At 52.8% G+C, this 27,224-nt stretch overlaps 1 protein-coding gene and 1 long non-coding RNA gene across 3 annotated transcripts in view; one reads left to right on the top strand and one right to left on the bottom strand.

Annotated features, from left to right (window-relative positions):
• Positions 1–425: 425 nt before the first annotated feature.
• Positions 426–7,156, bottom strand: LOC142852580 (uncharacterized). The gene is made up of 4 exons (XR_012910972.1): positions 7,016–7,156; positions 6,378–6,797; positions 2,875–2,983; positions 426–530 (listed from the first exon to the last, which is right to left on the bottom strand). It is a non-coding gene; the product is annotated as an uncharacterized LOC142852580 (long non-coding RNA).
• Acsf3 (acyl-CoA synthetase family member 3) overlaps positions 7,054–27,224 on the top strand; it is a 39,489-nt gene continuing 19,318 nt past the window's right edge. Inside the window, exons 1-6 of one of the 2 annotated variants that reach the window (XM_075977556.1) lie at positions 7,054–7,077; positions 15,484–16,173; positions 17,176–17,331; positions 18,462–18,616; positions 21,173–21,318; positions 24,964–25,073. In XM_075977556.1, the coding sequence (XP_075833671.1) occupies positions 15,508–16,173; positions 17,176–17,331; positions 18,462–18,616; positions 21,173–21,318; positions 24,964–25,073 (1,233 nt within the window). In that variant the 5' untranslated portion in view covers positions 7,054–7,077; positions 15,484–15,507. Of the gene's footprint in view, positions 7,078–10,048; positions 10,171–15,483; positions 16,174–17,175; positions 17,332–18,461; positions 18,617–21,172; positions 21,319–24,963; positions 25,074–27,224 lie in introns of those variants that run through there. The other variant, XM_075977554.1, reaches the window with a different exon arrangement.

The raw sequence follows: 27,224 nt of genomic DNA on the forward strand, positions 1-27,224 counted from the left end.
GTGCACGGAGGGCACACGAGGGCAGCGCCTTTTGCACCACAGACAGACTGGCACCGAGCCCACTCCAGAATGCCCAGAGCCACAAGCACATGGCGCTCAGCTGTTACGGTTATTCCGCCCAGATGCCGGACTGCACACAGCAGGCAAGCTCTGGGGAGCGTTTAAATCAGAAACACCGAGGCCAGAGAATGTTCTCAGGCATGGCTGGGTGGGAAGAGGAGGAGGGGCTGTGGGTCCTCTGGAGGAAGGTGACCTAGTAGGATCAGCCCGGAAGGACCCAAGACAGCCCTAGGCCAATCCTAGAACAGCCCACATGTGCTTGGATCTGGCAAGAGCCACAGACTGCAAAGGCAAAACCAGTGAGAGGATTGAATATGGAGCAGGCTGGTGAACCATCTTACCCAGAGTGGATGATAGTTTATGACGTCATTTCAGGAGCCCATGAAGGTGACCTACCAGCTCTAGCCAGCTTGCATGCGCTACACTGAGCAGCCAGACTCTAGGTCCGCCTCTGGAAGTAGGTGATGGCACTGATTGGAGGGTAAACAAGAACAGCAGGTCAAGTCCAAGCCAGGGCTTGGGGAAGACAGCAAATAAGGCTGTCCTGAAGGTTCTGTTCTCAGCCCAGATAAGCCCCCACTGGCCCAAGCTCAGCTCCATCAAATGCTGGTTCCGGGAGTCCCTCTTGCTATCTCACTGTGGGAGGCAAGCAGGGTTACACTGCCAACACTATCTTGGTCAGAAAGAAAGAAGGAAGGAAGAAAGGAAGAGAGGGATGGAGGGAGGGAGAAAGGATAGGATGGAAGAAAGAAGGAAGAAAGGAAGGAAGGGAGGGAGGAAGAAAGGATGGGAGGGAGGGATGGAGGGAGGAAGAGAGAAAAAAAGGGAGGGAGGAAGGGAGGGAGGGAGGAAAAGAGAGAGGGAGGGAGGAAGGAAGAGAGGGAGGAAGGAAAAAGGAAGGAAGGAAGGAAGGAAGGGAGGGAGGAAGAAAGGATGGGAGGGAGGGAGGGAGGGAGGAAGAGAGAAAGAAAGGGAGGGAGGAAGGGAGGGAGGGAGGAAAAGAGAGAGGGAGGGAGGAAGGGAGGAAGGAAAAAGGAAGGAAGGAAGGAAGGGAGAGAGTAAGGAAGGAAGGGAGAGAGGAAGAAAGGATGGGAGGGAGGGAGGAAGGAAGAGAGAGAAAAAGGGGGAGGGAGGAAGGAAAAGAGGGAGGGAGGAAGGAAGGAAGGAAGGAAGAGAGGGAGGGAGGGAGGAAGGACGGGAGGGAGAAAGGAAGGAAAGAAGGAAGGAAGGGAGAGAGGAAGAAAGGACGGGAGGGAGGGAGGAAGGAAGGAAGAGGGAGGGAGGGAGGGAGGGAGGAAGAGAGGGAGGGAAGGAGGAAGGACGGGAGGGAGAAAGGAAGGAAGGAAGGAAGGAAGGAAGGGAGAGAGGAAGGAAGGACGGGAGGGAGGGAGGGAGGGAGGGAGGGAGGGAGGGAGGGAGGGAGGGAGGGAGGAAGGAAGGAAGGAAGAGAGGGAGGAAAGAAGGGAGCGAGGGAGGGAGGGAGCTTCAGCAGTCCACTGTGTCCACTGCCTTCTGCCAGCAAATTCCCTTCCCTCTGGACATAGCTATGCCATAGGCTGTGCAAACGGTGTTTCCGCCAGGTGCTGTGCCTTCTGCTCTGTGTGGCTTTATCTTCTCATCTAGAATGTAGAAAATTGCCTGGCTGATGAGCACACCTGTAGATGAGTAGCTGGCATCCGTGCCAGGGAGGAGAGAACGTGGGTTGGGCCACATCTGCTTCAGCAGTGAGGATGAACCTTGACCTTGGTGTTGAGGACAACTTGATAAGACATTTTTAAAAATTAGTATTTTTTAATGCTTTGATCTTATTCCTCAGTTAGGAATTTATTCATCCCGGGGAAGTGAATAAGGCTGAACACTGGGATTTGTTGGCAAGGAAACTGAATACCCATGATTCATGGCAGGCACCTGTCCATCCCTAGGGGACAGAGGACCCTGGTGACCTGCTGCCATGACAAGCTGAGATGAGTTCTCCCTGGACTTCACACACAGTGCCTCAAAAATGTTAAGAATAGCAAATGAGTGCCGGGCGGTGGTGGCGCACGCCTTAGTCCCAGCACTCGGGAGGCAGAGGCAGGAGGATCTCTGTGAGTTCGAGGCCAGCCTGGTCTACAGAGCTAGTTCCAGGACAGGAACCAAAGCTACAGAGAAACCCTGTCTCGGGGGGGGCGGGGGAAAGAATAGCAAATAAATCACAGCTTCAGAGGGACTAGAGGCCTCAGAAGACTTTCTGAAATAGTACAAGTGACGGTAGAGGATCATCCTATGTATGAACCAATTTGTGTTTTCAAAAGATATTGTGGACCGGTGAGATAGCTCAGTAGGGAAAGGCTCTTGCTGCCACTCCTGAGGATGACCCGTACTGTGTGTGGAAGGAACTGATCCCCTCGGTTGTCCTCTGACTTCCACACACCTCAGCACACACGCACGCGCACACACACACAATTAAATGTAGAAGGGGGTGTGGTTGTAGAAAACACCATAGACAGCTATCAAAACATTAACATGCTACATCTGCTTTGGGGAATCCATGTAATTTTATATAAATGGAGTCTCATTGAGCCCAGGATGCCTTGGGACTTTCTGTCTGATCCTCCTGTCTCTACCGCTGAAGTGCTAAGATTACAGACTATTTCATCTTGCCTTTTCTAGGTAGTGCTTGAGGAGGATCACAGGGCTTTGCCATACTATAGAAGCACTCTACCAACTAAACTAAACAACTAACCAACTGGAAAAAAAGCTTTCCTTCAGTGAACATAAATAAATTTGACAACATGGAGGGAATTTATTGGAAAAGGTGAAATCAATCCTTACCTGGGCATCAGCCTCAGGGACCTGGGCCTGTCAGGTGACTCTCAGGAGCCAGTCTCCTCCAGGGGTGCCAGTCCCTCCTGACTCCTGACTCTTTGACTCCATGGAGAGTCTACCCAGAAGAGAAGGGAAGAGAAGGTTTCAAAGGCCTCGCCCCCTTCACCGGGTCCTGTCTCCCTCCTCAATCCTTTTCTGTTCATCTTAACCTCAGTCCTTCCTCCCCTCCCACACAACTGTGCCATGGAAAATGGAAGAATTCCCATCACCTTACCCCAGCACTCGAAACCCAGGTTGGGCCAGGTGCTCTCCGTGGTTAGGCCACATACCTGGGGCCCTCTGCAGAGTCGGGAGTGACCCAGATGCCAAAGAGCAATTTCAGATAGGAGCGCATCTGGGAAATTATAAAGTTCCTAGCCATGCTCCAGCTTCTTCTGCAGGTTGAGGGGTTCACATAGTTCCCACACGCGGTCTGCTTGGAGCCCCTGTTCAGGCCATAGCCTCTGCAGATCTCCCCATTCACACCCATTTTCCTCTGCTCATGAGGAGTCTTGCTGTATCATGAGGCTCCCTTCCATGCCTCAAGGGCAGCGCAAAGCCTGGCCCTCGTGCTGGATTCTCTGTTTCAGGGGCCCTCAAACAAATACTTCTCTCTCTCTGGAGGTCAACACTGGAGCTCTGGGAGCCCTGAACCTTGGCCCATGGCACTGGCAGCTCTACATCTGCCCCAGCCTGGCACACGTGGCAGGAAGATGCTACTGCTCAGATGGTGTAGGTGGTTCCTGCCGCCTGGCACTGGTGACGATGAGATTGCTGGGGGCTGGGGCTGCTGATTGAAGGCGGGGGAGGGAGAGGAGGAGCGTGGCGGGAGAGATGACAGGTGGGAAGCGGATGGAGGACTTGGAAACAAAGCAAATTTGCAGTCGCCAGGAAATACATCCCAGCCACAGGTAGTCTGCGGAGGAGAGTCGGCTGCCTCCCAACTGGCACCTCAAGGGGCAGGCGGGGCGCCTCTCACAGCTGCCTCGCGAAGCTGGCACCTGCGCTGCTGCACCATGTGTAAGGAGCCGGTCCCCAGGAGCACCCACGCCAAGCTGGTGTCAGCTGCGGGAACCCACAAATGTGGCACTTGGATATTTTTGCCCTGTAAGGCCTGGCGTTCGCAGCTTCATGGGGAAGGCATTCTGGCAGGACTGGGGTCTCAGCATGCCCATGCCAGGGTCTCCAACCCAAGTCAGTCCCACACAGCCCCTGCCTACCACATGGCCCTGTGGGTCTGCTTTGTTGCTCACACCTCAGAGGCGGCCCATGTGCTGTATGTACCGGAGTAAACATAGAGTCAGGCCCTCAGTGGGTTCCTGGAATATGCCCGGAAACTTCTCCAAGCCCAGGCAACTGGGCTGTGTAGAGGAAGCATAGATAATGTGGACAGAGTGGATGTGTGGAGGAACTGTAGACATGGACAGAGGCTGGGTGAGTGAGGTCTTTACATGGACAGTGGGCCATTTAGATAAAATATGGACTTGGACGGAAGGCCCATGAAGATGAGTCACGGGCATGGACAGAGGGCCTTGTGGGCTAGGCATGGATACAGACAAAGGACCTAAAAAATGGGAATGTTCAGAGCAAGCAGCATGTCATGCTGTGTACTTCCCACTGACTGGCTTTAAAGCCCAGGGTCTGATTAGTTAGTTCAGTCTGCTGAAGCAGCTCACAGAACTGCAGGGAATGTCTGCTGGTTTATTTCAAGGGGAGTCAGGATAAGAAGGCCAGCTATACAAGAGGGAGAGGGGAGAGGCTGGCAGTGTCCCCCGTGCAGGAGCTCCAGACCCTACAGTTTGGGTATGCCAATCCTCAGGGTGTTCAGTTGCCCACAGGCGCCCCTCTCCTCTCTTGGGCTTTTATACAGACATCATAGTCTGAGCATGACAGAAGCTCGGACATGTGTGGAGGTGCACCTGGGCAGAGGGGGCGCTAATCTCTGTGGCCAGACGGAGATAGTTAGCAAGGTTTGTCTAGCTGGATGCTTCTTGGGGACTTGAGCTTTTGTGACCTGCTCGAGGAAGAGGAATTCTAATCTCTGATTTCTGTGATTTGGTAAAGAGGCGGCTCTGAGTCAGGGACCATAGACACACCCAAAATATAGACATCTATCCAAACTCCCATTGCTCAGCGCACTGACAAGTGTTTTAGGAGCCGCACACCAAAACCCGACACCAAAATCCTCAGCTTCCCGATGGTGTGAACAATTTGGTAGAGAATGGAGGTTACAGATAATGATTTCTTCCTAGACCAGCCACTCGAAGCAAGATGCTCCCTCAAGATGTTGAAGGGTGGCGATGAGACACACCCCAGAGAGAGAATGGGTAATACTGCCGTGTCGTATAGCTAAGTCACCGTATTTTTAGGTTGTGTGCATTAAGTCTTCCTTGTTAAGACTTTTTTTGGAGACAGGATTTATGTAGCCCATGATCGGGCCCCAAACTCGTGATCCTCCTGCTTCAGCCTCTCAAGTATTAAGAATACAAATGTCCACCACCATGCTCAACATGTGGTGTGTGTGTGTATGTGATGTGTGTGTATGTGTGGTGTGTGTGTGTGTAATGAGTCATAGTGTCAAAGCCCTGTCTATAGTGCCATAGTGACTCTGAGCTCTCCAACAGACCTGATTCCCACCAATCAGTGACTAGCCTCTTTAATTCTAGAACTCTTCCCTGACCCCCACAAACCCACAGCCTCCCCTCCTGTGTTCCTTCCAGACACCCTCCGCTGAGCACCTTGGCTTCCCCACTACTTGGCTTCTGACCTTGTCCTGGCATCCCTTTGCCAGGCATGATCTTCCTCCTGGCTCCCAGTGTCCCTAGACTGCTGGCCTTTCGGGAGCCAATCCAACCATCACTTTTCTTTTCTTTTTTTTCTCTTTCTTTCTTTCTTTCTTTCTTTTTTTTTGTTGAAAAATTTTCTGCCTCCTCCCCCCTCCCATTTCCCTCCCCCTCCTCCCACTCCTCTCCCCCTCTCCCCACTCCTCTCCCCCTCCCCCCACCCCATTCCCCCTCCCTCTCGAGTCTGAAGAGCAGTCCGGATTCCCTGCCCTGTGGGAAGTCCAAGGTCCTCCCCCACTCCATCCAGGTCAAGAAAGGTGAGCATCCGAACAGGCTAGGCTAACCATCACTTTTCACATACAGCCTTTCTTGAACCAGATCGTCTGAGCCCTTACTGCTCTGTGATAGAATCTTAGAGATGATTTGTAACAGAATGGTGCCTGTGTTCAGGGTTTGCTCTTCTGGGACTATATCCTACATGGGATTCTTTATTTGGCTGTTATAACACCTACTGGAAATGCCCTTCCCTATAGATGAGGAGAGGAGGGTCCAAGAAGTTCCTCTGCCAACACACACAACACCCATTGATGAAAGTCTTGCATTACTCTTCCCTTGCTGTGTTCACATTGCCTCAGAACTTCACGGCTTACAGTGTTAGGGATATGGCTCAGTTGGTAAAGCTCTTACCCAGCACGCAGGAAGCCCAGGGTTCAATCCCCAGCAGCCCATAAGCTGGGTACGGTAGCACATGAAAGTTATTCCAGATCTTGAACAACAGAGACAGAAGGAGCAGGAGTTCAAGGTTGTCCTTCTCTTCAGCTACATAGAGTTGGAGGGCAGCCTGGAATATATGAGACCATGTCTCAAAAACTTTCATGGGTGAAAACAATAAATGTTATCCTTCACAATTATGCACACCAGGAGTCCAGGATAACAGTGGCCAGGCCTCCCTGGTTGTAGGTGGCTTTCAGATGCCACAGGTAGGGTGGGATTTGCGGACCAGCAGGCAGGCTCTTTATGGGGTAGTGTGCAGAAGCCTCTGTTTTTATGCCAGGCAGATCCTCCACCAGCTGTCCCTGAGTCTTCACTTCATGGAAGCTGGATTCCCTAGAGAACAAGAAGAAGGCTGTGGTGCCTTCCATTGCCTCCCTGGAAGTGCACACAACCACCGTTAGTGTCTAGCTATAGAGTCAGCTCAGCCCCATTCCAGGTAGGCTGGACCAGTCTGGGCACAGAAAGCCAGCCACAGGTCAGACTCTGTCACAGCCTCTTCTCTTAATCACCAGGTGCCAGGTGACCTCAGTGTTCCCAAGCCTGGGACTTACCAGGACATCAGTGCAGTCTTCCCGGAACAGGCAACCGCAGCTCCCAGAACCGCCTGCGGAAGGTAATGTGTTCACAGCTTGCGGAAGTTCCCCTCATGAGCAAACTCCTGCCAGTCAGATCTGTGTTGTGTTTCAGTTGAGTGAGAAGGTGTGACCCATGCGCCCCCAGCAGCTTTCGCTCATTAAGCCAGAGGTGCAAAGGACTAAGGGGGCGGGGACTAAGGGGGCGGGGCTGAGTCCCCTTCCAAGAGATGTTCTTTCCTGGGAAGGGCAGGTAAATGTATGCGGGGGACAGCAGGTGTCTGGAGTCTGAGGCATGTGCTATGGGGACATGGCTGAGGGCTGGTATCTGACCTCTGCTGAAGAATGTACAGAGTCATCTTGGCCACCTGAATCCAAGGTGAAAAAAGAGGCTGCATCTTGGGTTGAGCTGAAACTGTCACGTGGGATGGCTCAGCCACCTCTTCAGGGGCAGGTGGGAATTGGCTTCCTGCCCAAGGCTGCAGGTGCTGCTGTCTGGCTCCTTCCATTTACCCCGCATCTGTTGATAGCTTCCTGCCCCGAACCATCGCGGGGAGCCAGGGGTGGAGATGCCAGGAGCAATGGGAGTTCACACTTTCAACAGCAGTCAGAGCTTGGGTCCCTTGTGCTCACCGCCTCCCTTGGGGGCGGGTGGCTGTGACATTCCCAACTCTTTCGTTTGCTAGGTTGAAGTGACCACTCACTTCCCTGTGCCAGGCCTTGTCTCTGCTGGTTCTTTTGAATTTCTCTCATGAGACCCCTGTTCTGTCTCTTCCACTTTCCCTTCCAGAAACCTCAAATCCTGTCTGCTGGACTCTGCAGCAGCCCCATCTAATCTTTTCACCCTCTGCTTTCCACCTCAGCCTTTGGTCCAGATAGTCCCTTGTTTCCAACCCTCCGGAGGAGAATCATGCTCGGGCCCTGCTCTTCCTAGCCCTCAGGCCTTCGGGGAGCTCTCTGTTGGAGAATCTTGGTCTTGTGGGACCTTTGTACTCAGCTCTGGTGACAGTAATAGGGGTTGCTTTGGAGTCGTCCTCACGTGGCCATCCCTGTTCTCTGCATATGTTTTTTTCGAGCATGTTAGCTTACATCGCTCATGTTAGCGGCCATCTGGCTAACCTCAAATGGTCATTCCTGACAGCTGGTGCTATGGTCACTGAAATGCTAATCGGAAGCTCAGGGTGGCATGGAGAGTGACCATGGAGACTCCCAAACCACCACCATCCTTGCCAGTGCCACAGTCCCGTTCAAACAAACAATGGGTTTCTTATTATTTTTGTTTAAGTATAAGTATAAGTGTGTGTGTGTGTGTGTGCATGCATGCGTCCACAAAAACAGGATCTCTCTGGAGCTAAAGTTACAGGTAGTTGTGAACTGCCTGGTATAAGTGCTTGGAATCAAACCTAGATCTTTTGGGAGAGGAATACATGCCCTTAACTGTTGAGCCATCTCTCCATCCCTTCTATCTCTTTTGTTTCACTTTTGAGACAATCTTATGTAGCCCAAGCTGGCTTCAAACTCTCTTTATAACCTTGAATTTCTAATCCTTTTGCTTCCACGTCCCAATGCTGGGATTATAGGCATGCAGCACTGTGTCTGGTTTATGCAGTGCTGGGGATCAGATCCAGGGTGTTATATAAGCTAACAATTGGGCCACTCCTACCCCAAATCCAGATTCTTGACAGTCACCAAGGCCCAGGGGTTGCAGAAGCTGAGTCACATCTCCAGGTCATTTCTATGTCTATGCTTTGGAAGTAGACATTTAAACACAGAAGTCCTGGGGCCTAGGATGTAAATTCCAATGTTAGACACTGTGGTTGATGCTGATGCCCTGTCCCTTCCTCTTTGTGATCTCCTTTACCAAAGAGGGAAAGAAAAGGAAACAGTGTTCATTAGAAACAACGTAACTTCAGAAGCAACCTGAATTGTGTATTTGGCTATTGTAAAGACACTGAGTGTTCCCCTCTGAAGCCCACATCCATACTGGGGTCTATACCATCCTTGTCCTAAACCAGTTCCCCCACCAGGCAGTCTATGTCAAGGTCTATGCTTAAAACTACGCTAAAACCACATCTTAATAACTCCAACTTCGCTTCACACTGACATCCTGAAGCCCAGAGTCAAGAATCCCCATTTTACTGACGTGGAGGTCTGGGAAGCTGCTCCGGCTACTGCAGGTGGTGGAACTGTGTCTCTAGCCTTGCTGCCACTGACGAATGGACTTAGCGTTTAGCTTTCAATATTTCCTTTACTGTACCCTAAAGCTGGCTGTGGTGGCACAGACCTGCGATCCCAATACTCAGGAGGCTGAGGCAGGGGAATTACCAGGAATGTGATGGCAGCCTATGCTATAGAGAAAACACCCTGCCACAGTTCCTGAGTACCTGTGAGGAGGGATTCTCACACAATGTGTCACACGGGTTTAAAAATCACCTTTAACACACAGACTCTCAGCTGCAAGCCAAGGATCCCCTCTTCAGGGACCAAGGGAGCCCATTTACATTCTGCCCACAGATCTCTAGTGCCTCCTGCCACGGCAACCATGGTGCCTATTAAAACGAAAATTGAGGGCTGAGGATACAGCTCAGAGTTGTTGGGGTGCATGTGTGAATCCCCGGGCTTTATCCTCAGCGCTGCATAAGCCAGGTGTGGTGAGGCAGCCTATCATTAATCAGCACTCAAAGGGTAGAGGTAGGTCATCTTTGGCTACATAGTAAATTCAAAGCCAGTTTGGGTTACCTGAGACCCTCTCTTAAAAAAAAATAAATAAATAAAAGTTAAAGCTGACCCAATGCAAGCAACATAGAACTTTTTCTATCAGGACAAAGGATCCAGAGGTCTGGAGACAGCCGTCAAGCACCTAAAAGCCACTCTTTGGCAATCCTGCACAGGATTTAAGACCAGTCTTGGTCTGTGAATAATCCGGAACGCTCGAGTCCGGAACCCATTACCCAGGCTATGCACACAGGGACAGATTAGATAGACGGACACATTTCGCCTGCGGACATTTTTAGGTGTAGGACTCTTTCCGGCCTGATCCACCCCCGGACTTCTCAGGCCGGTGCCCCACCCCCAGTGACCCCCATCTGACCGCCGGTGAGCGCGTTGCAGGGAACAAGAAAGAGGGTGTCGAGGTGAGCTGGAGCTTTTCAGGGGTTAATGGGAGCTGTTGGGCAGACCTGTCATCGCGCTCGAGAAACTTCTGCTGAATGTTAAACTCGTACCCATCTCCCAGTGCTGAAGTCCTAGCGGAGCGTCTCTCTGGTTTGTTTGCGTGGAGCACCGCGTGGGATGCAAGTTCAGGCCTGGCTCCGAAAGGGTGATGGGTTCCGAAAGCAGACTGTGGCGGCGTGGGCAGGGCAAGTGTACCTGCGACGAAGGGCTGCTGGACTTGGAGCGGGACCGGGAATTTCACTAAAAGAAGTTGTTTGATTTTCGTCCTGGCAGGGAACTTGTTTGTGGCCACCACTAAGACTTGTGGAAGGCTCCAGATGTTGCTGCGGGAGCGCGGGTGAACCTGTGCTTTCCCTCGAGGGAGTAACTGTGAAAACGTGAATGTCCTAAGTGTTTCCCCCAAGGCCAACGTGATTGTTGTGAAACAGGGCTGTTGTTCTTGGACTTGAGATAGATGGCTTCATTTTCTAAATGTAGGGACACAATCTCAGATATCCAAGCTGGCCTTGAACTTACTATTTAGCCTAGTAACCTTGAACTTCTGAACCTCCTGCCTCCACTATGACCATTTTAGGTGGTGCTGGGGAACAAGGCAAGCAGTTCCTAATACACTCCCAGCTCCTAGATGTCTTTTTAAAATGGTAGTTTATTATGTAGAGTGGATATGGTTTTAACATTTTTTTTATTATTTGTGGATGCTACTTTAAAGTATAGTTTTAACAGTTCCTGACCCACAGGTATCACGTGCATTCTCTGGTATCCCTGGACCTGAAGGGGTCAGAGGCCCATGCAATGTCAAATGCACCCAATAGACAGACTTTGTTTTATTCTGAAGAACAGGCTCTAACCGAATGAGCTAGTAGTTAGCTCAGCACTGACAGATGTATAAGCGCTTGGGCCAGGCTCACACCTGAAGACCAGAGCAGCTTTGGAGGCCGGAACTGGTCCCATTTCCATGTATGGGAGAGTGAGGCACTGCCTCAGAGGACATGGTACAATGTACAAGAGTTGAAGGTGGCTCAACGGTGCCATCCCAGCCTGTGCACAGCTGTCCAGACAGGATTCGGGTTGCCCTTAACTCTGTCCTCCTCCCTGACTTACCACACCGGGGTCAGTGTATCCTCATGGCGGTCACCACTCTTCCTGGTGTAGGCGTCCCCATGGGAACTGTAACTAAGTCTGTTCCACGAGGATTCCGACTTGACCCCTCCTTATGCTCAGTGTCTGCACATGGTAGGAATGCCACCAACCTTCAGGGCTCAGGACTCTGTCCCAGAGGGCAGTGCTGTAAGTAGAGTCCAGGCAGAGGTCCTGCAGCTGCATCACCAACTCTGCCTGCTCTGAATCTTGTGACCATGCCACTGTGTTGCTTATGCCTGGTTAGCCGTGTCGACCCAGTCCTACCACCTCGCAGTGTATGGTGGTGTCAAAAGTAGGGTAAACAGAGATTAGTGGAGACCAGCACCCTACCGAGCATGCATATTTGAGTGTCTGTGCGTGATGACCTTAGACTTTTTCTGAGGACCATTGGTTGGTTTCAGCTTAACCAGTCACCACATGTGCGAGCATCTTTTTGCATCCCTAAGGTCATAGTGTTAATGCAACATGGGGTAAAAAGGGTTTTAGCTATGTGTTCTACTGCTGAGAAGGCTTCTCTCTTATGACTCAAACTCATGGCCTCCCCAGGACTAGAGTATATCAGGACTACTGCTCTCCCAGGGCCTTGTATATTGTTCCCATGTGCCATAGTCTCTCGGGGCAATTCTTGATCAGGAACCTAGCTTCCTGATGCTGGCGCTTTCCCACATCTGGGTGATGAGTAGGAACTACTTCCCGAGGGCTCAGCTCTCCTGGCACTTCAGGAGAGTTGTGCCGTTTTGGAGGCTGTGGTGAAGCACTTGTTGGATGCTCCTGGTGTCTCTCACACAGCAGATCTTCTGTTTGAATTTCTCTGTTTTCTGTTCCCTTGTGCAGAGACAGTAGATGACTCCCAACTGTCTTGTCCTTCCCATTCATCCCCAGCATCCTGAGTCTTCTTATACTCTAACCCCCAGGAACCTGGCCACAAGTCTGTAATTCTGAAATCCCACACAGCAGGTCTTCTCTTTGAGTTTCTCTTGGTTTTCGGCATCTCCGACTATAAAGCAAACGGAAGAGAATGTGTTGGAGTAAGAATGAAAGCGCTGTAATTTACTTTACACTCCCTGGCTTCTGGAAGGCCACATGGCTGATGCATTCTTGGCTTCTCATGCCTAGCCCCGCTGTTTCCTTGAATTTGTCAGTTTCTTTGTAGAAGTAGAAACCCAGGGTGTGACAGACCAGGACCTCTGAGCCCCTGTGGAGCAGCGCCAAGCGCAGCCGTGGTACTTCACTGCCGTATGTAGACCTCGTGTGGTCTCCAGGAGTCAGTGTGTTAGGGAACGGACATTGTGCATGGAGCCACAAACAGCCATGAGCTAAACTTCTGCACAGAGGAGTGAGGTGGAGCTTTGCTGCTGTCTTGACCACAGAGTGCCTGGCTCGAGGAGAAGCCAGCCAACCCCAGCAAGGGGGCAGGGAAACTTAGTCAAACCCAAAGATCTTGAGCACTGAACGAAATTTAGTTCTAGGAAGATTTATTGATGTAGAATTTGCTTGGCTAGATAACTATTAAAGTATCACAAATAGGCTGTACTTAAGAGAACAAAGCTGTCCTGACGTGGTGACAACACACCCTAATCCCTTTTATCCCAGCACTCTGGAGGCTGAGACAGAGGCAGGCAGGTCTCTGAGTCTGAGGCCAGCCTGTTTTATTGAGAGAGTTCCAGGACAGCCAGGGATACGTAGTGAAACTTTGTCTAAACAAACAAACAAAAAGGCAAAGCTGCTTTTAGTACTGGCAGCAGGTAATGTTATGTTGGCTTGCCCCTGGCAAGTTAATGGAAGAGAAAAGTTGTCAGAGATGTGTCAGGGAGCTTGCTAGTGGAAACAGACCTCACGAGGGAATTTCGCATGCGGTAATTCTGTGAGGTGTGGATGGAATGAAGGGAGGTAAGGCGAGGGATGGTCATTTTGCCTTTGTCCTAGGATAGTTCAGGGCTCCCAGCTTTCACCCCAAAGAATGACAGCTGTTGTGTCTGTGGGGGAAGGTTAGACACATGGCCTGGGATGGGGCAGAGGTCCCCCAAGCCGGTGTCTTTATTGACCTCTAGCACTGAGTGATATCTAACACCCCAGTATTTATTTAGTGCCTCTGTAACAACAGGTTAGCAGTACCTTCAGCTGAGCAGAACCTCTGCACGGAGCCACTCCCTCTAGTTCAGAGTCCCCTCCAAAGCAGGTGCGGCCTTCAGCTCAGCAGAACCTCTGCCCAGAGCCACTCCCTCTAGCTCAGAGTCCCCTCCAAAGCAGGTGTGGCCTCTTGTCTCACAGCAGTGGTTGGGGGAGACTGCTCTAGTGAAAGCCAAAGTGATTGCGGGGTAGGTGTGGCAGCCAGGGGGAGGGGGCCTTAGTGGAGAGTGGTGTGTTCTAACTGCTGGAGACCAGATGGACTGGGGGTGGGGGCTGTCTTCTCACTGTGAGAGGCCTGGGCAGGGGCGACGTATGACGTGAGGGTTATAACCAGAGGAATTTATGTTGCTAGCTAGCACTGGGAAGCAGATCCAGAATATTGGGTGGTCTCTGGACCCACTAGATGCCTTATGCAGAGCCAGTGTGGAGGGTGATGGCCCCTCTGTTGTTCTGGAGTGGACTTCAGGGTCCACAGAGCTGATACCCAGTGGAGCATCCCGGTAGGACTAAGCAGTGACATCTCCTCCCTCTCCCTGAGCACTCTTCCTCCGCTTGTTCCAGCTATAATTTAGGAGTTGTGTTTGAGAAGACAGATTGAAGAGTTATCTTTCCGCTGTTAGGAGGAGAAAAAACAAACAAACTGGTGCTTCCTGCCTGGTGACCTTGCCTGCCTGACAGCCTTTCTGGGTCGCAGTTCCTGAATGGCTATCCTTTCGGGTTGCCAGAGAGAAGCAGCTCTGTGTCCTCCCTGAGAAGATTGTGTCTCAGATGTGTCCTGGGAGCGGCAAGGGTGTGTGCCAGGCTTTTTCTTTTGGGCCACCAACCAGCTCTCAAATCGGGACTGGAGACTTATTAGATGAATACTTGGCCTTATCTTAGCCCTTCTTTATGTTTCTCTTCTTCTGCATTTTGCCTCGGGAGTTTTTACCTTTCCTTTCTCCCTCCCTCCCTCTCTCCTCCCCGCCTCTTTTCTTTTCTTTCCTGCTTCTTGTGTCCAGCTGCCTGGTTTCTGGCTGTGTGCGTGTCCCTCTCTTTCTCTGTTACTTTCTTCTCTCTCCAGCCTAGATTTCTCTTACTACTTATTCTCTCTGCCTGCCAGCCACACCTGTCCCTCTCCTGCCTAGTTATTGGCTGTTCACCTTTTTTTTGGGGGGGGGGTTTCGAGACAGGGTTTCTCTGTGTTGTTTTGGAGCCTGTCCTGGAACTAGCTTTTGTAGACCTGGTTGACCTCAAACTCACAAAGATCTGCCTGTCTCTGCCTCCCGAGTGCTGGGATTAAAGGTGTGTGCTGCCACAGCCCAGCTCGGTCAGCTTTTTAATAGATCAATCAGGTGCCTTAGGCAGACAAGGTGAAGCAGCAACACATCTAAACAAGTGCAGCAGAACCTTTACACAGTTAAAGTGATATTTCTCAGCTAAGCAAATGTAACACACGTTTGCATAGTTAAGTATTCCACAAGGATGACTGTTGAGTGTCCCTGTGATGCCTGCTTCTACTGACTAGTGATTTTCCAGGCTGAGAATCCCAAAATCTATTACTCAGGATCTACCTTAAGTGCATGTATATTTGGGTTTCCTAACTTAAAATTGTTTGGGAATTTTGCATGTTTTTGAAATCTTTAAAGAAGCTGATTAAAAAGCTTTATACTAGACACTTTCTAAAGATGTTTGATTGAAAGTGTTGGCCCCTCTCTCTGTTTAGGGGTGCTATGTTAACAGTGTCTGCAGCACAAGGCGGTGGTGGCGCACATGTTTAATCCCAGCACTTGGGAGGCAGAGGCAGGTGGATCTCAGTAAGCTCAAGGCCAGCCTGGTCTACAAATGAGTTCAGGACGGTCAGGACTGTTACACAGAGAAACCCTGTCTCAAAAAACAAACAAAACAAAACAAAACAGAGTGTCTGCAGTCTTTTAGGGTGTTTGGAGAGTGTATTTTAAACCTCGCTGGGAGCAAGACTTGGTGAACCAGGCACACACTCATACATTGCACTCTCATCCTCCCAGCCCGGCCAGTGGTGTGTTGGTGCGATGCCACCCTACTCGACACTGCCCTTTAGGCGTCTCATCTGGTCCTTGGCCTCCAGTCGGCTGGTTCCCAGAAGACACAGCGGACATAGCCTCCTGCATACAGCTCCAGAAGCCCGCACAGATGGGATTGCCCCCGTGTTCATCCGCGCCCTGGCCTTTGGGGACAGGATTGCCCTTATCGACAAACATGGCCGTCACACCTACAGGGAGCTTTATGACCGCAGCCTTTGCCTGGCCCAGGAGATCTGCAGGCTTCGGGGTTGTAAGGTTGGGGACCTCCAGGAGGAGAGGGTTTCCTTCCTGTGCTCCAATGATGTCTCCTATGTTGTAGCTCAGTGGGCCTCCTGGATGAGTGGCGGCATTGCCGTCCCGCTCTACTGGAAGCACCCTGCGGCCCAGCTGGAGTATTTCATCCAGGACTCCCGGAGCTCTGTGATCGTGGTGGGCCAGGAGTACTTGGAGCGCCTAAGTCCAGTGGCCCAGAGGCTGGGAGTCCCTCTTCTGCCTCTCACGCCTGCCATCTACCGTGGAGCAGTGGAGCAGCCCCTAGAGCAGCCGGTTCAAGAGAGGGAATGGCGTGACCGGGGTGCTATGATCTTCTACACCAGTGGGACCACGGGGAGGCCCAAGGGTGCACTGAGCACCCACCGTAACTTAGCAGCTGTGGTGAGTGTTGGGTGTGCTCCAGGGGCCTCTGTTTCCTCCCCTCTCCCTCTCCCAGCCTCACTTACGTCATCACTGAGTAGGGTCCTGCTGTGCTTCGCTGAACGACAAGACTGTATAGTCGCATAGTCGGGCTGTGATTAGGTTGGGATTTGTAAGAGCAGCTTCTGTGTCGACTCCTGCCTTGTGCGTTTCCTTTGTATTCAGCCACTCCCAGAACCACCTTGGCAAAACTCACCAGTCCCTCACTCTGTGTCTGACTTACTCAGCTCACGTTCTAAAAACCATGTGTATGTGCAGTGAAGTCTCCTGTACAATAGGAACAGTAAAGTAACATGAAAGCCAACACACAGAGGAAGGCAGCAAGTGAGCCCCCAGGTTCTTGGCGCATGGCATGTGGTTCCAGCCACCAGGCACAGGTGTGATAGGGCCTGTGAAGCATCCTTCCTGGAGGGGACACTCAGCTTAGAGCCCTTCTTCTTCCCTAGTAAAGACACGGGCTGTGATGGAGCCAGTATCCTCACACTGATGGTCCAGGGCGCACGAAGGAGCCTTGCCCAATGACTTCTCAGTGAGAGCTGAGAATATGCCTGGGAATCTGCCTTGGGTCTCCTGTCACAGCTGAGCGGGTGACCGTGGTGCAGGGACCACAGACGGCTCAGCACAGGTAGGCAGCTATGCTAGCCTGCGGGTTCAGACTTGAACTCTGCTGCAGTCTGTCTTTGCAGGGACCGTACTGTGGGCAGTAGTGCCAAAATCCCACCTCTGCCTCCCACAGTGTTTGCAGAGCCTGTTTCTGGGCTTTCTAAGGTCTTTGCAGTCCCCAGTTTATGTGTTTGTGCTCCCCTTTTCCCAATAAGTGGGAGAACCAGTTACTTCCCTTCTTCAGGAGCAAAGAACATCTTTATTCTCCCTTCGCTTTCTCAGGATCCCCTGGACCACTTGTCTGCTAGTCATGCCCACACTCCTTCAATCCCTGTTCTTAGGCAGTGCTGTTTCCCACAGGTGACTGGGCTGGTCAACGCGTGGGCATGGACAAAGAATGACGTGATCCTTCATGTCCTCCCGCTGCACCATGTCCACGGTGTGGTCAACAAGCTGCTCTGTCCACTCTGGGTAGGAGCCACCTGTGTGATGCTGCCCGAGTTCAGTGCTCAGCAGGTAAGGCAGGACCCACGGTTCTCGGCGACCCAGTGAATTTCTGTGTGCGCTGTGATCAGTGTCTGCAGACTGGAGGGTTAAAGCAGCGTATATTTATTCTCCTAGGTACCTAGTGTACTGGAGGACAGTGTCTAGAATGAGTCTGGTAAAGCCAAAAGCAAGGTTCCGTCTGAAGGTTCCATAGAGGTCTCTCCATCTTGCTTTTTTTTAATGGCTTCTAGAGGCACCTGCTCGGCTTGTGGCTGCATCTCCCCATTCAATGCAGCCAACTTGAGCCGTCATCTCTCATTCGCATCCTCTAATGTGCATGTAAATCAGAATAATTTCCCTGTGGCTAGACCCACAACTTGATCCCCTCTCCAATCGGAGAGCAGGACATGAGGAGCAGCCTGTCCTCTGCCACATCTTCTCCGGTTCCCACAAAGGACCCCCTGCTGGGGGGCCCACAGGAGTCCCTGGCGTCCCTCCTCCTGCAGCAGTCGATGTTGGACCTGTGCAGGGGAGATGACAGTGGGGCCAGCGTCACTGAGCTGTGTGGCATCACTGCCCAGGGCAGTGTCCCCAGAGCAGCAGCTCAAGGACACTGCTGCCTTAGAGCAGGCTGAGCTCACACTGTCACTCCCACTTGGAGCTGGAAGGAGCAGGTCTCGCACCTGTGTTCTTTCCATCTGTTTGACTCTTGGGACCTCTGCTCAGTCACTGCAAGGTGAAGATTGTTAGGAATTGGAGGGTTCTGTAAGGAATTGCCTTTTTGACAATCTGGAATTTTTAATTTATGAGCCAGACTCTGCCCTTGCCTGTGATGACAACGTGGTACTGTTCAGTCTTGTCCTGCATGCCTCATACTGATCGTATTGAAATAAAAATGTAACTGGTGAGAAATTTAAGTGCTTTTATACAAAATATTACTAGAAATTTATTATGGGGTAAAATGCAAAGTTCACATGAAGCTTTCTGGATAGGACTACAGCCCACCTCCTGCCTGTGTTGAGCACTGCCCAGAGTCCAAAGGCTGCCCCATGAGGCCACAGCATCCGTCATTAGGAGAGACCTGCAGTGGAGGCAGGAGGCAGCGTGTGGCTGGCAGCTGTGCTGTCCTCTGCTGAGTGCTGTGTCCTGTCTCCCTGTAGGTTTGGGAAAAGTTCTTGAGCACAGAAACTCCACGGATTAATGTATTTATGGCAGTGCCCACGATCTACAGCAAACTGCTGGACTACTACGACAAGCACTTCACACAGCCCCACGTCCAGGATTTCGTGCGTGCAGTTTGTAAAGAAAAGATTAGGTGAGTGGATGGGGCCCATTGGCAGTCAGCAGGCAGCCTCATGCTTAGTGTCTGATGGCTCTGTGCATCTGGTAGTGTACGTCTGTGTTCTGTCCTCTGCTGGGTCCCCCCCCCCCCCGTCATCTACGCCCACATGTCTGTCTACTCCCCCCCCCCCCCCCGTCATCTACGCCCACATGTCTGTCTACTCCCCCCCCCCCCCGTCATCTATGCCCACGTGTCTGTCTACCCCCCCCATCATCTATGCCCACGTGTCTGTCTACCCCCCCCATCATCTACGCCCACGTGTCTGTCTAACGCCCCCCCATCTACGCCCACGTGTCTGTCTACCCCCCCCAGTCATCTATGCCCACGTGTCTGTCTACCCCTGGCACCTCTGCCTCTCATGTCTCTCTGCTTCTCTGCTGGAAGAAGGCTGAGAACTGGAGTAGCCTCCTCCCCAGTCCACTCTGGCTTGGCTCTGAGACTCCCCTCCAGTCTCCTCCCCTGGCTTCTGGACAGGAACTTCTCATGGCCATGAGCTGAGTGAAGTCTGTTACCTGTTCAGTGGCATAACTTTGCCTTCTCTCTCCTGTGAGCCTATGGATATAATTTTCTTTCCCAACTTTATGTTGAAAAGTGATTTGCTACTACAAGTGATCATAATGTTGTTATGGAATATTGCTTTATGTAAAGGTGTGTTACATTTGTTTATGCTATATTTGTTTAATTATGTAAAGGTGTGTTGCTTTTGTTATTCTGCATTTGTTTAATTATGTAAAGATGAATTGTTGTTTCACCTTGCCTGCCTAAGGCATCTAATTGGTCTAATAAAAAGCTGAATGGCCAATAGCTAGGCAGTAGAGGGATAGGCAGGGCTGGCAGACAGAGAGGATAAGTAAGAATAGAAGAAGGGAGGGGGGAGGAAGGGAGGAGGTAGGACAGGACACTCGGGGCCAGCCAGAGATAGAGCAAGCAGTGAAAGTAGGACACTGTAAGGAAAGGAAGGTAAAAACCCTGAGGCAAAATGTAGATGAAGAGAAACAGGTTGGTTTAAGTTACAAGAGCTGGTGGGACAAGCCTAAGATAAGGCTGAGAGTCCATGGCATGATTTGGTAGCTGGTTGGTGGCCCAAAAGAAAGCCTACTACATAGTGTGGCTTACTTGAACATCACACACAGACCTGATCCATGTTCCCAGCAGGGGTGGGTAGGGTGCCTCACCTCTTCTGCCAGAGGAACAGGGGTATGGCACTTGGGAAGGGGCTGAAGCTGGATGAGAGTTGCAGGGACAGCTTTGATTTAAAACTCCAGGCATGACCTGTGTGGCTGCCCAGCAGCCAGCTCTGTATGCCATACATCTGGGCTCAGGAAGCAGTGCCTTATGTCCCTGAGAGACTTCCGGATTATCCAAAACAAATGCAATAGCATTACATTTTTGCTGCATTGTAGTAATAGGAGCGGCGGGGCTGCGTCCCCAACACCCCGGCCGCCTGCACGGCTAGCTTTACCTGAAATAATTACACGGACACTGTATTCATTTAAACACTGCTTGGCCCTCTAGCTTTAGCCCTTACTGGCTAATTCTGATATACCGATCAACCCATCTCTAATAATCTGTGAGCACCGGTCTTACCGGGAAGATTCTAGGTCGGAGCTTCATCACATGTGTCTGCCCAGGAGCGGGACATGGCATCTCTCTGAGGCGTCTGCTCCTGAAAGGAGAGCTGTGAAGTCTGAGCTCACTTCCTCTTCCTCCCAGGGTTCTGTTCTGTTTACTCCTCCCACCTATCTTCTAACCAATTAGGACCAAGCAGTTTCTTTTTATTTAACCAATGACCTTCCTCCATCACTGCATGCCATTCTTATGCTCCTTTTCCAAAAAGACGCTTTGAGGAAATGAGGGCCCTGTTTCAGATGGAGCTGCTGCCTCTCTGGGCCCCTACTCAGGCCTGTCTCTGAAGCACTCTGGGGTAACCATTGCTCAGGAGCCAGAGCTAGGGAAAAATCAGTAGATCCCACCAAACCCTCAGAACCATGGGCACAGTTGCCGTCTCTGAAATACAGAACCCTCAGCAGACTGCTGGTCTCTTGTTGGCCATACATCTCTAGAGGAGAATGGGACTGGTTCCCACCTCACTTTAGATGACACCCAAAGCACCTTCCATGGGATTGTGGCAGAAAGCACCGTAGGGACGCTTGAGCACTCTCCCTCTATCACTGCCATCGCCGCCTCCAGTTGCCCGTCCTTCTGTCTGTCCTCCAGCTTCGGCAGCGTCTGCCTCCTCCTGCAGGTGTGTGGCCTTTCCCCCATCACCACGGTCCCGTCGTGGCCACTGTTTTTAGGACTGTTGGTGATCAGCATCGTACTTTTGGTGCCACCGAAGATGCTGCTTTAGCTAACATCCCTTTGAAAGACCAGCTTACATTTACGTAAACATACTGGGAAAAAAAAGCTTTTTAGAAAGCCAGTTTTAGCCCCAGCTCACTTTGATCATGAATGTTCAATTTAAAGATGGAAGTGTGCCTGTGAGCGGCCCCAGCAGAGCTAAGTAAGCCCCTTGGTTGTGCTGCCTAGGCTCATGGTGTCAGGCTCGGCTGCCCTGCCTGTCCCCCTGCTGGAGAAGTGGAAGAGCGCCACGGGCCACACACTACTGGAGCGCTATGGCATGACGGAGATTGGCATGGCCTTATCCAACCCCCTGACGGAGGCTCGCCTGCCAGGTACTGCTGCCCCACAGCTGTTCCCCTTCCATTTCCTGTGCCCTACATGCGGCTCCTCGTCCACTTGCACTTAGGTAAGAGGGACACAGGACACTGCCCTCTGCATCAGATTACAGGGCCAGAAGTACATGGTGACAGCCTCCCTCTCCCCTTGTCCCTTTTCTACCAGTGGGGTGCTTCGTTCCAGCCCTGTTAGATCATTTGGGGAAGACCACGACCCGAAGCTTGAGTGGATGGCAAGTGCTCTGGAAAGAGCCCAACCTCAGGGCACAGTCCCTGGCCTGCCAATACCTTCTCCACCCTCAGGCAGGAGCTACAGTCCTGAATTCCCGTCCTGGGGCTTTGCTTTTCAGTGCAGCTCATTCCCCTCTCAGTGCCCCAAACATAGAGCTGCCCCTCCTGGGAACCTAGCAATCATCCTAAAACATCTGGCTTCCTTCTGGCCTGAGCTATGGTGGTGTTGTGAACACCATGTCCAGGTTTTCTCCGTGAGCCTGTGTCACGCAGTACATACTTGGGCATGGGCTTATGGGCTTTTTAATTGCTGCCATGTGACCGGTGCTCTCAGTGTTTTCCATGTTCGTTATTTCCACCCTCGTGAGTCCTGAAGCCAGGTGACTCCAGCACTGACCTCAAAGGCATCCTGTTCCTGTGCCTCTTCTGTGGATCAGGGGGATGCTGAACCCGTGTTTGAGGGAGCATTGGGAAGTGGGCAGAGGTCTCTGGCCAGGCAGGAAATGGTAGGGGCCCAGGGCTGAAGTAGGCATGGCTATGCTAGGCAAGAGTCAGAGGCACTGGTGGCATCTGAAGTAAAATGGCCTGACTGCTGTGGGGAGAACAGTCGGCGGGGTACCCAGACGGCAGGTCCTCCTGTGGGTACCCAGACGGCAGGTCCTCCTGTGGGTACCCAGACGGCAGGTCCTCCTGTGGGTACCCAGACGGCAGGTCCTCCTGTGGGTACCCAGACGGCAGGTCCTCCTGTGGGTACCCAGACGGCAGGTCCTCCTGTGGGTACCCAGACGGCAGGTCCTCCTGTGGGTACCCAGACAGCAGGTCCTCCTGTGGGTACCCAGACAGCAGGCCCTCCTGTGGGTACCCAGACGGCAGGTCCTCCTGTGGGTACCCAGACTGACGGCAGACCTTCATGTGGGTACCCAGACAGACGGCAGACACTCCTGTGGGTACCCAGACGGCAGGCCCTCCTGTGGGTACCCAGACAGCAGGTCCTCCTGTGGGTACCCAGACGGCAGGCCCTCCTGTGGGTACCCAGACGGCAGGTCCTCCTGTGGGTACCCAGACGGCAGGCCCTCCTGTGGGTACCCAGACGGCAGGTCCTCCTGTGGGTACCCAGACAGACGGCAGGCCCTCCTGTGGGTACCCAGACAGACGGCAGACACTCCTGTGGGTACCCAGACGGCAGGTCCTCCTGTGGGTACCCAGACAGCAGGCCCTCCTGTGGGTACCCAGACGGCAGGTCCTCCTGTGGGTACCCAGACAGCAGGTCCTCCTGTGGGTACCCAGACGGCAGGTCCTCCTGTGGGTACCTAGACGGCAGGTCCTCCTGTGGGTACCCAGACGGCAGGTCCTCCTGTGGGTACCCAGACGGCAGGTCCTCCTGTGGGTACCTAGACGGCAGGTCCTCCTGTGGGTACCCAGACAGCAGGTCCTCCTGTGGGTACCCAGACAGACGGCAGGTCCTCCTGTGGGTACCTAGACGGCAGGTCCTCCTGTGGGTACCCAGACAGCAGGTCCTCCTGTGGGTACCCAGACAGACGGCAGGTCCTCCTGTGGGTACCCAGACGGCAGGTCCTCCTGTGGGTACCCAGACGGCAGGTCCTCCTGTGGGTACCTAGACGGCAGGTCCTCCTGTGGGTACCCAGACGGCAGGTCCTCCTGTGGGTACCCAGACGGCAGGTCCTCCTGTGGGTACCTAGACGGCAGGTCCTCCTGTGGGTACCCAGACAGCAGGTCCTCCTGTGGGTACCCAGACGGCAGGCCCTCCTGTGGGTACCCAGACGGCAGGTCCTCCTGTGGGTACCCAGACAGACGGCAGGCCCTCCTGTGGGTACCCAGACGGCAGGTCCTCCTGTGGGTACCCAGACGGCAGGTCCTCCTGTGGGTACCCAGACGGCAGGTCCTCCTGTGGGTACCCAGACGGCAGGTCCTCCTGTGGGTACCCAGACGGCAGGTCCTCCTGTGGGTACCCAGACGGCAGGTCCTCCTGTGGGTACCTAGACGGCAGGTCCTCCTGTGGGTACCTAGACGGCAGGTCCTCCTGTGGGTACCCAGACAGACGGCAGACCTTCATGTGGGTACCCAGACAGACGGCAGACCTTCATGTGGGTACCCAGACAGACGGCAGACCTTCATGTGGGTACCCAGACAGACGGCAGACCTTCATGTGGGTACCCAGACGGCAGACACTCCTGTGGGTACCCAGACGGCAGGTCCTCCTGTGGGTACCTAGACGGCAGGTCCTCCTGTGGGTACCCAGACGGCAGGTCCTCATGTGGGTACCCAGACGGCAGGTCCTCCTGTGGGTACCTAGACGGCAGGTCCTCCTGTGGGTACCTAGACGGCAGGCCCTCCTGTGGGTACCCAGACGGCAGGCCCTCCTGTGGGTACCCAGACGGCAGGTCCTCCTGTGGGTACCTAGACGGCAGGTCCTCCTGTGGGTACCTAGACGGCAGGTCCTCCTGTGGGTACCCAGACGGCAGGTCCTCCTGTGGGTACCCAGACGGACGGCCCTCCTGTGGGTACCTAGACAGCAGGTCCTCCTGTGGGTACCCAGACGGCAGGTCCTCCTGTGGGTACCCAGACGGCAGACCTTCATGTGGGTACCCAGACAGATGACAGGCCCTCATGTGGGTACCCAGACAGATGACAGGCCCTCATGTGGGTACCCAGACTGACGGCAGACCTTCATGTGGGTACCCAGACGGCAGGTCCTCCTGTGGGTACCCAGATGGACGGCAGGTCCTCCTGTGGGTACCCAGATGGACGGCAGGTCCTCAGGTGGATACCCAGATGGACAGCCCTCCTGTGGGTACCCAGACAGCAGGCCCTCCTGTGGGAGCTGGCTCAGCAGAGTTTAGGGTTGGGCTTCATGGACAGTAGGAATTAGTGAAGATCAAACCCTGGATGCCACTGTCAGCACCCTGGCCATTCAACTAGCCTGCCTTGTGCCTGCAATGACCATCACATACCAGTCCCCAAGTGTGGGGACTTCTGGACACGTCCTGCCAGCTGGGTTCTGTCTCACCTTGCAGGAGGAAGTATAATTCCAACCAGTGGGGCAGCCCAGTATACAGAGCAAACAAACCATAGGTGCCTAACTATGAACCCTACCTGCTTCCCCCTCAGCCCTTTCTGGAGCACACCGTTCCTGCACACACCAGCTGGCTGGCCCGCTCTCCTTGGCCAGGCAGGACTAGTGTTGCAAGGCCATGTGACCAGCAGTGAATGTCTGGTTGTGCGCCAGTGAGGTGTGAGCAGGCCCTTGGCTGGCTGCTGACATGCACAGTGTGCACGCTACCCACATCTCTCCTTGCAGGCACAGAGCACGGAATCCACTCCTGACAGTGATCCCAGTGTCCCAGACCCAAGAGTACAGCTATCTAATCCCCACCTTCCCATTTTTTACAGGTTCGGTGGGGACCCCAATGCCAGGAGTGGAAGTACGCATTGTCTCAGAAAACCCGCAGAAGGATTCTCCCTACATCATCCATGCAGAGGGAAATGAGAGGGAGACAAAGGTGAGGTCATCTCCACCGCGCTGCGGGGAGCCTGGGGCAGTAGAGAAGCTGAAGGATGTGCCTGGGGTTATACGCTAAGGTCTCTGGGCTGGCAGTGAAGGTCTTCCAGTACCCTCCAGTCCAGCATGAGGGAGCTCCCAATTGCTGATTCCAGCTCCTCCCCTGGGGGACATTGGAGGGGGTCATATAGTTTACTAAGGAGAAGCTTGGGCCAGCACAGTAGTAACCCTCGCAGACTGGGCTTGTGGAAATGTTGAGCTATTGTGTGCTGGTGCCATCCGGAGCCCTGAGTGCTCAGGTAGTGCTTCAGCCGCAGGAAGATGGCTCTCAGCTTCATACGTGACTCTGAAGTATGCACAAGAGGAGAATGCTGTCTTCTTTCATTGAGGATTTTGAGAGCTAAGAAGCGTGGGGGAGGGGGGGTACGGGCTTCAGAGATAGCTCAGTGGTTAAGAGCACTGGCTCTTCTTCCAGAGGACCTCGGTTCAATTCCCAGCATCCACATGGCAGCTCACACCTGTCTGTAACTCCAGTTCCAGGGGAATACAACACCCTCACACAGACATATATGCCAACAAAATGCCAATGCACATAAAATAAGAATAAATCTTTTTTAAAAAAAGAAGACCAAAGTATTGGTGAGTGCAAAGAACCTCAGTTGTAGAGAAGTTCAGGATGCATAGAAAATGGAATTTTGACTGGAAGGAGCCTCCCAGAGCCTGGCTGGTGTGATGTGCTGATGCTGTACCCTGGGGAGGGTCCATGCACAACTGTGTGCGTGTGTATGTACAGTACACAGATACTCTCAGCATTTTGAGCTGAGTTCATAGACATTTGTTTTCTCATACCTGTTAGTCCTAAAACATTTATCTGTGAGGTTTCCAGAATATGACTTTAAATATTGGGGTTTCTCGCTCCTAATAAAAGCCCCACATGTGGCTGGTAGTGCCCACTATGCCTGCTGTGCCCACTGTCCATATGTGTGGGGCAGGGAGGACATGCATTTGGGGCTGCTGCTGGTAGCCTGAGGATGCTAGCTCCACAGGTGGTACCTTTATAAGGGCTGCAGCAAGCGTCTGTCCGTGTGGACGTCTGTACTCACCCTCCGGGATGCACAGCCTCGCCAGGTGCTGCCTTCACAGAGTCCTGATGTCCTGGCCCCTCTGGCCCCGGGTGGCTTCTGCCCCATCCCTGCGTTCCATCTCGCTGAGCCAGCTGTGGCTGCTGTGACAACAGATGCCCCCTGTTGGCGTGACCCCTCATGAGCATGCTACTCTGTGCCGCACCCTGAGCAGTCTAAAGCTGGGGTGCTGTTCCATTAAGTGTGTGCCAACATATGGCATTTTGACAAAGTCAGAGTCTCTGACTTACAAGTTTATGACTTTGGGTCTGGGTGGAGCTCAGTGGTAGAGGGCTTGCCCGATATGCATAGGCCCTCAGTTCCGTGCGTAGTCACACAAACAACTAAAGCCTGGGGCTTACTATGTGATCACCTCAAAATCTCTTCCTACCCCTTGGTTATATGGGGAGGGTAAAGAATGAATGAATGAAACCCCTCATCTTGGCCTAGTCTGTCTCAGAGACAGAGGACAGACATGTTTTCTGTAGTCGGTGATGCCATGTTGCTTTGAAGAAGTTATCCCTGTCGGCCTGCTGAAGCCCCTGAGAGCCACATCAACTCCCATCCTCTGTGGGATTGGAGCCTGACAGGGACCCCAGGATGGTCACTCATGCCTCCTTACTGTTGGTGTCCTGGCCTTTTACACTCAAGGATCCTTGGGGAGACAGGCCCCTAGAACAGCAGCTGCCTTATGTTCACAGAGTCTTAGGACCCTGGCAACAGTTAGAATCTCTGAAGGACTCTGTGGGGAGGGAGGGTGTTCCCGGATCTTGGCGGTGGTGTCAGAACCTAACAGCTCAGGACTGTGAGTTGAGTCTTGCTTCTGTAGATAGTGGCCATGTGCAGAATCCCATCTGAAGTGAGAGGAACATGTTTCTGGGTCCTTCAAAAGGAAACTAGTATAGGAGGAAGAACACTCACTCATGGCAGGGGCTCCCACGCCTGGTTCTTGTGTGTGAGACCCTCGCTCCTCTCTTCTCATGGAGCCTAGTTAACTCCATAGCCCACAGCCCTCAGCACCACACATCTCA

Source organism: Microtus pennsylvanicus, chromosome 6 (assembly GCF_037038515.1).
Source record: "Microtus pennsylvanicus isolate mMicPen1 chromosome 6, mMicPen1.hap1, whole genome shotgun sequence".
NCBI lineage: Eukaryota > Metazoa > Chordata > Mammalia > Rodentia > Cricetidae > Microtus > Microtus pennsylvanicus.